Below are 16,754 nucleotides of genomic sequence, written 5' to 3' on the forward strand. Positions count from 1 at the left end.
ACATAAAGTTTATAAAAGATTTTTGTAAAGCAAGTTTCTAATCTCATACAACTAACTACTAAACCTCTACATAAAAATGTATTAGATGTTGCTGCTACTTAATGAATTTAATAGTCTTCATATATAAACAGCTACTATGTATACAGCAAAGCAACATTATCCTACATTAAACTACATTCTCTTTAAATCTCAAACTCTTATTATGCAAGACAGGACACCCAATTTGAGAGAAAAGGCTAAGAATCATTAATATGTAAATAAATTTCCTAAAGTCATACAACCAGTAAAGAGGCAATGTTGGTATTCAAATCCAAGTCCCACTGACTTTAAATTCCTTTTCACTAAGGCTGGAAAAAGGTCAGGTTTCATGCCCACTAATGAAAAGTACTGATTACTGAAATGGGCTAGGCTCAACAGACTGGTCCTTGGAATAAAGTCAATTTTATACATATATAAGAGAAAGGAAATGCACATTACAAATCCAGGAATATAAAATTCAGCTACTACATTTTAAAACTAGAAGCTAAAACATGTCCCATAAATAGGGTCCTGGCTGAACTGAACTCAAGGAATAGTGACACATACTGCTAAAGGAGAAAGTATATTTAGTCCACTTAAGTAGGTGTATATCAAAATTTCATACAATAAAGGATCTAGAATTGGAATTCTGAGGAAAATCTGGTCTGCCCCTGCATTTCAAGGAGGCATTTTGTTGGGACACTAACACAGAATTAATCTTAGCAATAATGAGTTACGGAAACCATAACCTTGATATTGTTCTTAAAATTAACTCCAAGGTATTACTAATAAAAGAATATACACAGAATGTTAAAACTATCTTCAACACATATGAATCATTTTTAATTCTATTGCCTCCAACTTATGACAAAACATTGCTTCATGTTGGAAGCTAAGAATTGGTTAACTATAATTCATAAAGAGGGAAAGTTATAAATCATACATGTGCACACACATAAATTCTTCAGATCTGCCAACACACCATGCTCCCTTTCACCTATCAGTCTTTGAATACCATGTTGCCTCTGCTTAGAATATGCTGAACCAATTCCACTGCACCAGGCTAATTCCTATTTATATTCCAGATATCAGCTTATATCATTCTCCACTATAAAGTTCCTTACCTGACTCCAAATTACATAAGCTTCCAGTGCATTCCCATAGTACATAGTATTTCCCCTATTGTGGCACTAATTAGGCTTTCTGTAAGGTCTGTCTCTCCCACTACAATATAAATCCTCCAAAGACAGAGACCATTTCCATCTTCTTCATCACTGTGACCCAAAAGTCTAACATATAGTAAGCATTCAAATATTTGAGGAATGAATTATAAACAGATGATTACATACCTTACAAATAAGTACTTGCAGTGAAGGATGTCTATAAATGGAATCTTTTTGAAAATGATTGACCTGCTGTCCACAAGCTGTACAGCTCACAATCCCATGAAGCCCATCTTCTAGGAGAGAGGAGTGACCATTATTCACATATACACACACATATAAAGAAAGATATTTACTTTAGTCAGCATTTTGCTACTTTTATATTGGAAATTAAATATTTCAGATCCTTAAAAATTATATTCTGGACACACAAAGCTAATAATTTTATGGACTTACTGAAAATATGACAATCTTGGCAAATTTTAGAACTAGAAATACTAATCTGTTTCCTTTAGATGCAAACCATATTTCCCACAACAACCTGATAAAAACTCTGGAAGAGAAGTTCTAAAAATAGGCATCAAGAACTCTTTCTCATTTTGCTATTGCTCTGCAAATTAGTTATTATTTCTTAACGAATGGGGAAGCAAATGACACATATGAAAGTCTTTTGCGGGGCGCCTGGGTGGCTCAGTCGGTTAGGTGTCTGACTTTGGCTCAGGTCACGATCTCACGGTTCATGGGTTCATGGGTTCAAGCCCCACATCGGGCTCTGTGCTGACAGCTAGTTCAGAGCTTGGAGCCTGCTTCGGATTCTGTGTCTCCCTCTCTCTCTGACCCTCCCCTGTTCACGCTCTCTCTCAGAAATAAATAAAAAACATTAAAAAAATTTTTTTTTGCAACCTTATACTTAAGTTAGGTATGCCATTAATTTTTTATCCTCAAAATAAAAACGTCTGCACAGACTCTTCCAGTATAGTGTGTGAAAACCTGACAATTTTAAATTACCAATTTCTTTCTTCAGATTACTTCAATACAGTCTATAATTCTCATTAACCTGCATTCTATATCAATTTCACTATCCATTCCATATTAGCACAATCTACTATTTCCAAATAAGGACAAATAAGACTTGCAACAAAACCCAAGAACGACAGTGTTTGCAGGAAAACAGACTGAAGAAGATAACCTAATGTGACAAAGAGGAAACCTCTTCTGCCTTACTCTTGTCCCTAGTTCTGCTTTGAGCAGTGTTTCACAATCTGAGCTGAACATCAGAATCATCTCTGAAGAAACTTAAAAGTAGAGACAGCCATTACACCTCTAAACCACTGAATGAGAATCTCCTAGACTTTTGTTTTGTTTTACAGATGATTCTGATGTGCAACCAAGACCTTGATACAATTAAGATGGTAGATTAGGATTCTAAAAAGGCCAATGAAAATGTCTGCATTCACAAAGAAAAAGATGATTAAAAGAATAATAAACTATCTCTATTATCTAAATAAAAGACAAAACAACACATATATTTCTCACCTTTTAATATTCTATTTTGGTTTTATTCTTACTCTTTACGTGCAAAAAAAACAATGGACCCAAACATTATCACAAATATTCTTATTTGCAGAAGTTAAAAAAGTTTAACCAAGTGTTAAGAGCACCATCATACTTTCCAGACAATATAGAGAATTTGAAGACTCACTATATAGGTTGCTAATATTTTATTTTAAATCATACTGTCCTATATTAGTGTTTGATCTTGAGGATTCATTCTGTATTTGTTTTAGCAGAAATACACAGTGTATTTCATTTCAAATAACGATTGAATTCAGATATACTAACAAGATAAAAGCTAGAATATGAATGTTCATCCAATGTTAACATAATAAATATTAAATAACTTCTATGTGCTTTTGCACACATATCACTCAATAATCAAACAAAACTTGGTGATCCTTTGGAGAATTTCTCCCACATGTGCACAAAGAATCATATACACAATATTCACTGCAGCACTAATTAGGAAATTAGAAAACTTTGAAAATAAAAAATTGGAAACAACTTCCATTTGGGAAATGGATAATGGTTTACTCATATAACAAAATTCTATACAGCAGTGGAAAATTAAAATTTAGATGTACATTTACTGATATGGCACACTTCAAAACCAATGCTGAATGTGAAATGGTGCAAAAGGATATATAGAGGATACTATCTTGCAAATTTTTAAATGAAAAATAAATGCTTTGTGAATAAACATGTATAGGAAAAATATAAAAACATGCATGAAAATACACAATATGCATAGAAACTTCAAAATAATCATTAGAGGGGTGGGAAGAAGAGGAAATAGAGGAGTAGGACTTAATCAGAATTTCATTTACGGAAGATGTGAAGCAAATACTGAATAATGGTGAAAGGTCACTTTATGTACTTGTTTCTATATGAATATATTTTAAACTTTTATTTTTAGCTGTGAAATATCTTAAAGATTATAATATAGTGTGGAAATGGAAAAGAGGCATTTTCATTTCTGGGCTCAATACATTTTAACAGATTTAAAGAAAACAAAATTCTGTAAAACACTAGTAAAAAAACTGAAGAGGACACAAAGAAATGGAAAGACATTCCATGCTAATGTATTGGAAGAACAAATATTGTTAAAATATCTATATTACTCAAAGCAATTTACAGATTTAATGCAATCTCTATCAAAATACCATGAGTATTTTTCACAAACTAGAACAAACAATCCAAACATTTGTATGGAACCACAAAAGACCCTGAATAGCCAAAGCAATCTTAAAAAAGAAAAAGCAAAGCTGAAGGTATCACAATTCCAGACTTAAGTTATATTACAAAGTTGCAGTAATCAAAAGAGTATGGTACTGGCACAAAAACAGACACATACATCAATAGAACAGAAAACCCAGAAATAAACCCATAATTATATGGTCAATTAATCTTTGACAAAGCAAGACAAAATATTCAGTGGGAAAAAGTCTCTTCAACAAATGGTATTGGGAAAACTGTACAGCTACATCCAAAGAATGAAACTGGACCACTTTCTTTCACCACACATAAAAACATACTCCAAATGGATTAAAGACCTAAATGTGAGACCTGAAACCATAGGAATTGCTGAAGAGAGATGACTAGTTGGTTCAGCCAGTGGAGTATGCAAGTCTTCATCTCAGCGTTGTGAGTTCCAGCTCCATGTTAGGTACAGAACTTACTTAAAAATAAAATCTTTAATAAGAAAAACAGAATCCTAGAAGAGAGCACAGGCAGTAATGTCTCTTGACATGAACCATCACAACATTTTTCTAGATATATCTCTTGAGCCAAGGGAAATAAATGCAAAGAAAATAACAAAACAAAAACACAACAAAAACTATTGGGACATCAAAATAAAAAGCTTCTTTCTGCACAGCAAAGGAAACAATCAACAAAACTAAAAGGCAACCTACAGAATAGGAAAAGATATTTTCAAATGACATATCCAATAAAGGGTTATCATCTAAAATATACAAAGAACTTCTAAAACTCAACACTCAAAAAACAATCTATTTTAAAAATGCACATAGGTCATGAACAGACATTTTTCCAAAGAAGACATCCAGATGCTCAACACACACATGAAAGGACATTCAACATCACTCAGGGAAATGCAAATCATAAATACAATAAGCTATCGTCTCACATCTGTCAGAATGGTTAAAATCAAAAACACGAGGGAAAAAAAAGTGTCGATAAGGATGCAGAAAAAAAAGAACCTTCTTGCACTGTTGGCAGGAATACAAACTGGTGCAGCCACTGTGCAAAACAGTATGGAAGGTCATCAAAAAGTTAAAAATAGAACTACCCTACGATGCAGTAATTGCACTACTAGGTATTTATCCCCAAAATACAAAAAGAAAAAAAAACCCCACTAATTTGAAGAGAAATGCACCCTTATGTTTATAGAAGCATAATTTAAAATAGCCAAATTATGTAACCAGCCCAAGTTTCCATTGATAGATGAATGGATAAAGAAGATATGGTTTACTACTCAGCCATAAAAAAGAATCAAATCTTGCCATTTGCAATGACACGGATGGAGCTAGAAAGTATGATGCTACATAAAGTAAGTCAGAGAAAAACAAATACCGTATGATTTCACTCATATGCAGAATTTAAGAAAAAAATGAGCAAAAGAAAAAGAGAGAGAGAAACCAAGAAACAGACTCTTAGGTATAGAGAGCAAACTAATGGTTACCAGAGGGAAGGTGGGTGCAGGGATTCGTAAAATAGGTGATAGGAATTAAGGAGTATACTGGTCATAATTAGCACTGGGTGATGTATGAAATTGTTGAAACACTATATTGTATACCTGAAACTAAAATAACACTGTATGTTAACTATACTTAAATGTAAAAAAGAAAAGAAGAAAATAAAATTATTGTGCCAGACAGAAAGATACGATGTAAAATATAGTTTCTAACAAACTGGGGGAAAGGATGTCGAAATAGGCCATGGAATTTTTTTAAGTGGATTCTGAAATGATCCATATAGCTATATCTTTATGTTTAATTTTGTTTCAAACCAATATAAGATTACTTTATATATAGTTTACTTTCTTGATTGTCTTCTAAATTAGGCTTCAATTATAGAACTAAGTTTCCTAGGAAGTTTGAATATTAACTAGCAATTCAGTATCTCAGATCACTAGTTTATTCATACATGTGTATATTAGTAAACACTTAAATTTCCTGTGTGATTTCTGTCAGCTTAAAGATGTAGCAAATCATTAAGATAAAAATTAACATGAGAGCTTTAGGTGCTACTATATGGCTATAAAAATACATATTTCATTAAGCATGATATAAACATTTCTACACAGAACACTCGATAAAATGTTCCAGAAACATACCAGCTCAGACCAAATACCAGCAGCATAGTGAAATGGCATTAAGTACACCCTCCCCAACACCTATAGTTCTTTTTTCATTCTCCTTTTGGTCCTTATACACATTCTAGACACTGACTGCTTCAGAGTCCTTCCGCAAATGACACCATTTAGATATTAATTTTGATACAATGCAGTACACTTAGTTATCTGTCCTCTAGACTCCTGCAACTGATCCCTACATCAGTCACCCTCTACTTGCTGATTCTCGTTTTAAGAAAACTATTCAGCTTTGGTGAGCTCTGTTGCTGCAAGGAGTTTCTCTATTATGAACTAAAGTCTCAATATATCTCCCACATGCTTGAAAGGAGCAGAACACCCCCTTGTGGACAAAACACTAAACAACATTCCCTTGATTTTCTCCAACAACCTAACGAATGATTTAATCTGACAAAATATACAATAAATACAGATATATTTTACTAATTCCATCAAGATAATCATATAGCACTGAAATAATAATCTACATAAAATTTCACCAATATAACTACTATGCTCTAATTTCACAAGTAACATAATAAATAGTAAACAGACATGCTTGCATTATATTTCTACTTAGATATTTAGTGTAAAGTTCTATTTTTTAGAGATTCAATCCTGTTAGAGTCATAGATTGTGGCTCTGTTAATCTGCCCAAAAATATATAGGCACTATTTGAAAATCATGCACAAACAAATGGGAAACATACTCCACTGTCATAAATTTCTAAATGAATCCTCCTTATGCTAACTTTCTAAAGATGATTAGCCAACATGGTGTGTGTATAAGTGGGGGTAGACAGACAAAAGAAGAGACAGCTCAGACAGGTGGAAGATTACTAGCTTTAGCTCCCTTTTCCTTCCTACTCATCTCTACATTACATTTGTTCACCAACTTTAATGTACGAAATAACAAAATGGGGTTCATTCTTGACATCATTCCCAGAAATTCTAATGTGTTAGGAATGGAGTCAAGGGATTTGCATTTTTAATAAGCACCCCCAAACAACACTAATGCACAGGTAACTCTGTGAAAAAATGTATTAGATATATATAAAGTTACCCGATGGCCACAGGCAAGATTTTGTCCAAATCTGAAATTCTTTCAGGGTGAGAGGGAACACATTGTATTTTGGCATATAGGCATTACAGAACTAACATATTCAAGGAGGAAATGCTAAGCTTCTTGAGATAACTTTATAGCCGCTGAAGGCAAAGGTATTTTGATAAATGGTGTTCAACCTTTTCTGCTTCAGAGCTCAGAGAGAAACAGAAGTTATTTTTAAGTAGTGCTTTTAATAAACAATGGGCAGAAAGTGGAGGTATTTTTAATGAGCACATCAGATTTTTCAATATGGTCATAAACAGCAATTTAAACTCATGTTTTCATTTTCACTTGTATTTACCTCCGCGTTTTTTGAGATTTTCAGTTTTCATTTTACTTCTGCTTCTAAATTCAGGCCCTTTAAAATCATCTTTGTCTTCATTCAGCACTGGCTCTGGTTGTACAATCACTGTACCTAGAATGATTTCATTTAAAAAACCATTACACATATTAAATGTGCAAGTGAAGTGCAAGACTTCAGTTCAGATAAAGCCAACATTGCTGGTACATAATTTTGTTTCTTTCAAGCTTTCAATACTTGTAATAAGGACCTCTCAAGAGTAAATAAAACAGGGAAATAGTAAAAGGGCCAGGTGTCAGCAATCAGATTACTTGTTGGAATATAATTAATAAAAATAGAGTAGGGTATTATGAACTGATTAAAACAGAAATGTGTGAATAAAGTAGAAAGCTTCAGCCCAGTTCTGAATTTTTATAGTGCCTATCACAAAAACTGTATTTGAGTAGGAACACCCATGCTAAGTTACAAAAGAGTTTATAAAATAGAAGGACCAGAAGGAAAATTTTAAAGACATCCTATTCATCTCATAATACAAATCATAAACTCAGAAAAAGATTTTTAAGATTTTTTATATTGCTTTGGGGGAGGACAATGGGAGGCAATGTGAGAAGGTAATACCGCTATTACTGCTATACCTATTCTGAGACATTTCCCAACTAGTATGTCAAAGTTTCACTACCCTGAAAAGTTCTTAAAGAGTCTTAAACAGAAGACTGCCTTAAGATACTTAAGCTCAAGTGCTCTAACAATAAACTGTAGAAGGATATCAATTATTGATTTCTATGGAATAATTTAGAAAGAATGTATTTTCTTAGATATAAAACATGTAAATTGAGAAGACAGGTTGTTAATTTAACTCTTCATTATAATCTCTCCAGAGCAAATAAAGCAGGAGCATAGTAAAAAGGGTGCAAGCCTCACATTTACCTACATTGCTGGGCTTAGTATAAATTGGGCATTGCTGGCAATAATTAAGAAAGTAAACCTGGTTGTTGTCAGGGCCAGTCTCCCTGAAACACAGGCCTATGTTATTCAGCAAGCAACTAGATTTCTCTAGTTATATGTATTTCTGAGTATCCGAAAAAGGGGGGGGGGGGGTAAGCAGGCATAGAGGACTGAATTTTACTAACTGGTGAATTTTAAATAATCTACACAAAAAAAAAACCTTTATTTACAACAACCATTTCACATATATACCCTCAGAGAAGCCATGGCATTTGAAAAGCTAAAGATTTATAATTAACAAAAAAAAAAAACAATTATTTCTGAAGATTCTTCTCTAAATGGAAGCAAAGCAATAGAGCAGAAAGAATATTCCCTAGCTTTGGATTCAGGCAGACCTAGCTTAAAATCTTAGTTTCTCAATTTGAAGCTGAAAAAGTACCTGAAGCTCTGAATTTGTTCCTTTATCTCTACAAGTAGAAACAACTACCTTACAGTATTGGTTGCATATTAAATGAGTTAGTTCTGTAAGAGTCTGGTACTTATATATACTTAATATACTATAATAATAATTATCATCACCCAAATTCTACCTTATGAAACGGGTCTATTTTTGGTTTGGTGGAAGAGAATTATGCGTAATTCAGGTTAGAAACATCCCCATACTAACTTTCTTTCACAGTATCACTTAAAGAAAGATTTCAATTCCTATTTCTTAGCTTAACCAGTGGCCATCATAAGGACTCCTAGTGACACCCACTGAGAATGTAACAATCCAAGGTGTGAGTCACTGCTTATGGGACTTACACTCCCATATTAGTTGTTTCTGCCCTAAGCCACCAACCACTGCATGAAGTTGTCACAGATGATTTGCAAAGCGAAGTAAATGGTAGGCCCACCAATTTTCCTTCTATCTCTCTTCTCCCTTTCATTCATTCCTTTTCCTCATTTCATTTTTCATCTACTATAACTCCTAATTTATCCTAGTCAAGCAATGTCTTATGTTCCTTCCTGCCATTTTTTTAAACTTTCATAATCAAAATCTGTGTCACAAAAATCGAATAGACAGAGAACAAAGTTTAGTAAACACTAATATCAATTATCTGTGAGGATAAATTTGAAAAATCTGCTAAAAGCCTTATTATATGTGCTGCCGAAACGAGCACAAATCTGCTAAGAGCCTTAAACACATTGTTAATAAAGAAAAAATACTGAAACTTTTGACTCTGAAACACCATGAAATTACCAAGACTTTTGTCATTACTCTTATCATATAATCATACTGCTCTCAGACTTGGGCTATGAAACTTCCAAGATTTTTATTTGGCTTTTTGTTTTTTTACCCCAATCTAATTAATAAGATTTTAAAGGTTAAAACTGCAACAGCTGAAAGGTATGTGACAAGGCTTTTTAAAGAGATAACATAAAAAAAAAATCTAAATCTATCTTTGATAATTAACTTCAGCTTTTAGTCTTAGAGAATTTAAGAATGCAGTAAGATTAAACCAGACTTTAAATGTTTTTTATAAAGTCTTCAGAATATTATGTTTTCCTTTATAGCATGGATATTTAAATCTGCTGAGCCAAAACTTAATTTAAACTTTTAAACTAACTTCCACATTCAAATATTATTTCGAAACTAAAATCCCTTTTCTAAAACCCAATGGAAAGAGGAAATAACTTCTGTTTTTTTTCAGAGCTGATTGAAAACAGTCCAAGTTTTTAACCTCAATAACACACATTATCATTACCATTCGAATACATTTCCAGACTACCACTATTAAGATGCTAGTTTTGTTCCCTTACACACAGCGAACAATAATCAAGTTCTAATTTTATAATAATGACATTTAAACACACACTTTAACTTCATATGAAAAATTAACACACATTACCTTTTGGCAAGCTCTGCATAGTAATATCATTTTCTGAATTTTCATTAGAAGCATCGTCATTTACAGTTTCATCCAAAGGTTTTTCATCATCAGATTCAACATACTTTGTTACAATTGAAGGTTTCCTATGAAAGAATTAAGTCCATAGAATTATGAGTATATCTGACAGTTGGAACAATACCCAAAGAACATGTTTATATTGAACAGTGGCTCTTAACTGGAAATACACATCAGACTCGCCTGGGGAAGCACATATCTCTGTACCATATTACTGAAAATTATGACTCAGTAGGTCTAGGTAGGGTATGTTCATTCTGAAAAAGCTACCGGGGGATCATTTAGGGAACTCCTCTTTAAGAATCACCACTTTAGAGAATAAGTTAATAACGAGCCAGTTGTGTTTATTAAGAGACATTCCTGCTGATAAGAAACAACAAATGCCTGATAGAATAAACTGTGATCTTCTAATAAAATCTATACTCCAAAATATATTATGCTTTTTGGTATGATTAGAAGTAGTTTCAGTCCTTATGAACAAATTGTTTTGACAATTTAACAGAGAAAAGTATTTTTACCACTCTTTGATCTTCTTATAACTTTCTCATAATTATAATGGCTATCCCTCCCCATCCTGAACAATGTCACATAATCCTAAAAAACCCATATTGCTTCATGAGTATTCATTTCATTTTCTCCTCTGTCCTTTTTCTGAGCACATATATGATCTAAAAAAATTATCTACATTTTGCAAGGGCCACTAATGCATAAAAAAATCCTCCTTGGAAAATTCCAGTAAAATTCAAAGTCAGAATTAATCAATAACTGTTGTAGCTAATTGATGGACACAAGAAGATTCATTACACTATACTGTCCAGTTTTTAATGTGTACATTTGTATAAAATAGTTTACTTAATTAGAACAAGAGTGCTTGAAATAAGTTTAGAAAATATTATTATTCTTAGAAAAAGAAAATAAAACATCCTGAAAATGTTTTCCCTTCAGTATCAACCAACCTTTTTGATCGTGATGATCCTGATGATTTGGATTTTTCCGAAGAGCTAGCTCCCTAAATGTGAGAAATAAATTAAAAAGTGAGTACAACTGTCAAAAAAAAAAATCTCTACAATTAACTATTTCCCTTTACCAAGATCTCAGAGATATAGTGATATAAAGAGTATTACTTTTATACCTAAAACATTTTTATAAAAGGAGCTTCAAAAACTAATTCATTTATTCTCAGGCTTCCTTGGATTAAGATTAATTTTCTGGTTCATTAAAAAAAAATTTTTTTTTTTAAATAGGGCGCCTGAGTGGATTAGTTAAGCATCCGATTTTGGCTCAGGTAATGATCTCACAGTTCATGGGTTCAAGCCCCAGTCAGGCTTTCTGCTGACACCTCAGAGCCTGGAGCCTGCTTCAGATTCTGGGTCTCCCTCTCTCTCCGCCCCTTCCCCACTTGCACTCTGTCTCTCCCTCTCACCAATAAACATTAAAAAATGATAATAAAGCTTTTATAAAAACATTAAATTATTACTGTTGAATTCTATAGGGTAAGGATGCACTGCTATATCATGATTTTTGCCCATGTATTTTGCCCAAAACATAGATGTAGAAAGTAATCAGATCACAACAGACTTAGGGAGTTTTAAGGACGTAAAAAAATGTGTCATTTTCTCTATCCCAACATATGGCACAAAGTACCTTCTAGATTCTCTTTGAGATACTAAACTTACCCTCATTGTACCTCATTGTACTGATTATATAATAATCAGTATTTTTTGGATTAAATTTTTAAACTAGGTGTAAAAAATCTAAAAACTATACCTGGGTATCACTGGTGAAGGATCTCAGAATGGGTTCCTATAATAATGCTTAAGATACTCTAAATACCCAGTTTTGAGAAATCTCAGAAACATGGAGTCATGTCTATAACTATCACCTTGAGTGCCACTATTGCAATACAATAATGTTCAAATACTTATCTATTAGGAAGCCTTCAGTTGTCTAACTTTAGATATATTGCTAAAGTGAACCACACAATAATAAAAATAATGGACACCTTCTAAAAATAAACAACTACCCAAAATGAGGTATCATAATACTTGGGTGTAACAGTAAACTTAAACACATGCATGTACTAAACAGAAGCAATTTGATGACATATACTCTAATTGGTTATTAGTAATTAATAAATACATTTTAAATGCTTCAAATTAGTCTCACCTCTTCCTTGCTGTTTTCCATCATATCCGAATTATTTCCAGAACCACTGGTTTTTTCTTAAAAGAAATAAAAACTTTATTTATCTCTTCAAAGCATCATGAAACAGAACACCAATATCTGCCACTCCATGAACCCATATTTCAATCTATGAAGTACAACAGAACTGGTAATACATTATTTACATTAAAATATTCCTAAAATAAACCTTCTTATACTCTTGGTGAGAATGCAAAATGGTGTGGACACTCTGGAAAATAGTATGGAGATTCCTCCAAAAGTTAAAAACAGAAACTACCATACAACCCAGCAAATAACTGTACTACTAGGTATTTACCAAAAGGATACAAAACTACAGATTTGAAGGGATATTTGCACCATGATATTTGCAGCAACATTATAAATAATAACCAAACTAAGGAAAAAGCCCAAATGTCCCCGCCCCCCCCCCACACACACAGGAATACTATTCAGCCATAAAAAAGAATGAAATCTTCCCATTTACACCTATATGGATGGAACTAGAGTAATATTTTGCTAAGTGAAATAAATCAGAAGAAGACAAATACAATATGATTTCACTTATATGTGGAATTTAAGAAACAAAATAGATGAAGAGAGAAGGGGGGAAAAAGAGGGAGAAGCAAACCATAATGCAGAGAACAAACTGAGGGTTGATGGAGGGAGATAGGTAGGAGATCGGCTAAATGGGTGATGGGTATTAAGGAGGGCACTTGCTATTATGAGCACTGGGTGTTATATAAGTGATGAATCACTAAATTCTACTCCTGAAATCATTTTTACACTATATGTTAACTAACTAGAATATAACACTAACCCCTTCTTAAAAAGCACTAAATTTCTAAAAAGAGGAGATTGGTATCAAAACACTTCCTATTGTAATTTTCTTTTTTTTGAAAGTTTATTCATTTACTCTGAGAGACAGAGACAGCACAGGTGGGGGAGAGGCAGAGAGAGAGAGAGAGAGCGAGCAAGCAGGCTTCATGCTGTCAGCTCAGAGCCTGAGGTGGGGCTCAAATCCATATAACCATCGGATCATGACCTGAGCGAAAACCAAGACTCAGATGCTTAACTGAGCCACCCAGGGGCCTCCCTATTGTAATATTCTAAGGTATTTTCTCTTAAAAGAAAAATTACCTCTATTTTCTACAAACAGTAAAATCATACTATTAATAAATTTTATTTCCCTTCACCTAACACAATGGAAAAATAACAAACTAAACCTAAAGGAAGCAGAGGGAAGGAAATAATAAAGAGTAGAGCTAAGTTAATGAAACAGAATAGAAAAATAAAGAAAAATCACTGAAACCAGAAGTTAGTTCTTTGAAAAGCTGAATAACAATGACAAACCTGAAGCTAGACCGACCAGGAAAAAAGAGCAAAACTCAAATTACTAGAACCAGAAAGAAGGACATTACTATTTACCTTAAAGAAATAAAAGGATTATAAAGGAATATCATGAACAATTATAGGTCAAAATATTGAATAACAACATATGGACAAGTTCCTAAACACACACAAACTACCAAACTGACTAAAGAACAGAGAAGGTGAATAAACTTATAACTCAAGAGACTGAATTAGTAATCAAAAAATTACCAACAAAGAAAAAACAAAGTTGCAGAAGTCTTCACTACTGAAATATATCAAGCATTCGAAATAAGTATCCTTGGGGCACCTGGGTGGCTCAGTCAATTTAAACGTTTGACTCTTGATTTTAGCTCAAGTCATGACCTCATGATTCATAGGATCGAGCCCCACATCAGGCCCCGCGCCCCACATCAGGCTCCTCACTGACAGTGCAGAGCCTTCTTGGGATTCTCTCTCTTTCCCTCTCTGGCCCTTCCCTGTTCACACTTTCTGTTTCTGAAAATACATAAATAAGCTTAAAAGAAAAACAAGAATTTTTCACAAACTCTTCCAATAAAAAAAGGTGGGATACTTCCCAACTCATGTTCATGAGACCAGTATCATACCAAAAACAGAAAAGTTACCACAAAGAGAGAAATCTACAGAACACTATCACAAATCCAGACAGAAAAGTCCTGAATAAAAGACTGGCAAACTTCAACAGAATAAAAGACAAGTTTTTCTCCCACAGACTAGGAGAAAATAATCTGCACAAGACCTATCTGATAAAGGACTATTATCTAAAAGATACAAAGAACTCAACAATAAACAACATTATTTTATAAATATAAATATTTTTATATATAAAAATATAAAATTTTAGGGGCGCCTGGGTGGCTTAGTCGGTTAAGCGTCCGACTTTCGCTTAGGTCATGATCTCGCAGTTCGTCGGTTCGAGCCCCGCGTCAGGCTCTGTGCTGACTGCCAGCTCAGAGCCTGGAGCCTGTTTCAGAGTCTGTATCTCCCTCTCTCTGACCCTCCCCTGCTCACGCTGTCTCTCTCTCTCTCTCCTAGAAATAAATAAAAATAAAAATATTAAAAAAAAATATATATAAAATTTTACAAATGAACAAATGGACAAAAGACAAATGTCCATCAATGGATGAATGGATAAAGAAGATGTGGTATACACACACACACACACACACACACACACACACACACACAATGGAGTATTACTCAGCAGACAAAAAGAATGAAATCTTGCCATTTGCAACTATGTGGATGGAACTAGAGGGTATTACACTAAGCAAAATTAGTCAGATAAAGACAATTATCATATGACTTCACTCATATGAGGGCTTTAAGACACAGAACAGGTGAACATAAAGGAAGGGAAGCAAAAATAATATAAAAACAGGGAGGGGGACAAAACATAAGAGATTCCTAAATATGGAGAACAGAGGATTACTGGAGGGGCTGTGGGCTAAATGGGTAAGGAGCATTAAGGAATCTACTCCTGAATTCAATGTTGCACTATATGCTAACTAGGATGTAAATTTAATAAAATAAATTTAAAAATTAAAAAAAAAGAAATGGGCAAAAGATCTGAAGAACTCTTACACACAGGTGTCAAATAAGCATTTTAAGAGATACTCTATATGTCATGATGGAACTAGAAATTAAAACAATCAGATAACACTACAAAAATAATCAATGGACAAATGCAAAACACTGACAACATCAAATGCTGGTGAGGAAGTGGAGCAACAGGAATTCTCATTTGACGGCTGTTGAAAATTTAAAAATGGTAAAACCACTTTGTAAGATATTTGAGCAGTTTCTTACAAAACTAACCAGTCTCTTATATGATCCAGCAATCACACTCTTTGATATTATGCAAAAAAGATGAAAACGAAGTCCACTCAAAAATCTGCATATGGGCGCATCTGGATGTCTCAGTTGGCTAAGTATTCAACTTTGGTTCAAGTAATGATCTCACAGTTCTTGAGTTCCAGCCGCCTAATGGGCTCTCTACTGGCAGGGCAGAGCCTGTTTCAAATCCTGTCTCCCTCTTTCTCTCTGCTCCTCCACAGCTCTCTCATGCAGTCTCTTTCTCTCTCTCAAAAAAAAAAAAAAATCTGCACACAGATGCTTATAAACACCTATATTTTTTATAAACACCCTTGTTAATTTATATCAACATCTATATAAGTAGCTTTATTCATAACTGTCAAAACACGGAAACAACCAACATATCAATCAGAAGGTGGTGAATGGGATAAACTAAACATGGTACATCCAAACAACAGAGTATTATTCAGCACTAAAAAGAAATGAGCCATGAAGCCATGAAAAGAAATGGAAGAAACCTGAATGCATATTACCAAGAGAAAGAACCCAATGTGAAAAGACCAACTATGTAACACTCTGGAAAAGGCAAAATACAAAAATAGTAAAGACATCAGTGGCTGCCAGGAGTCAAGGGGGAAGGAAGAATGGATAGATGGAACAGAGAATTGTTGATACAGTGAAACCAACCTGTATATTATAATGGTAGATCCATGTCGTTATACATTTCTCAAAATCCTTAGAATGTACAACACCCAGAGTGAAATCTAATGCAAACTCTGCATTCTGGGTGATCATGACTGGTCAATGTAGGTTCATCAATTGTAACAAATGTACAGCTGTGGTGCAGCCTACTGACAGTGGGGAAAGCTGTGCATGTATGGGGAGAAATATATAGGAAATCCTTGTACTTTCCATTCCATTTTTATGTGAACCTAAAACTGCTCTCAAAAGTAAAATCT

At 33.7% G+C, this 16,754-nt stretch overlaps 1 protein-coding gene across 5 annotated transcripts in view; it reads right to left on the reverse strand.

The window, feature by feature from the left end:
- Positions 1-16,754, reverse strand: part of ATRX (ATRX chromatin remodeler) — a 326,901-nt gene that overhangs the window by 226,951 nt on the left and 83,196 nt on the right. For 2 of the 5 annotated variants that reach the window (XM_039222720.1, XM_039222724.1), the window contains exons 3-7: positions 12,574-12,629; positions 11,364-11,416; positions 10,351-10,475; positions 7,514-7,627; positions 1,368-1,477 (exon numbers count right to left, since the gene is read on the reverse strand). In XM_039222720.1, coding sequence (XP_039078651.1) covers positions 1,368-1,477; positions 7,514-7,627; positions 10,351-10,475; positions 11,364-11,416; positions 12,574-12,629 — 458 coding nt within the window. The remainder of the gene's footprint in view (positions 1-1,367; positions 1,478-7,513; positions 7,628-10,350; positions 10,476-11,363; positions 11,417-12,573; positions 12,630-16,754) is intronic. The other 3 variants (XM_039222721.1, XM_039222723.1, XM_039222722.1) reach the window with 3 other exon arrangements.

Source organism: Hyaena hyaena, unplaced genomic scaffold, assembly GCF_003009895.1.
Source record: "Hyaena hyaena isolate Hyena2069 unplaced genomic scaffold, ASM300989v1 scaffold_1181, whole genome shotgun sequence".
Lineage (NCBI taxonomy): Eukaryota > Metazoa > Chordata > Mammalia > Carnivora > Hyaenidae > Hyaena > Hyaena hyaena.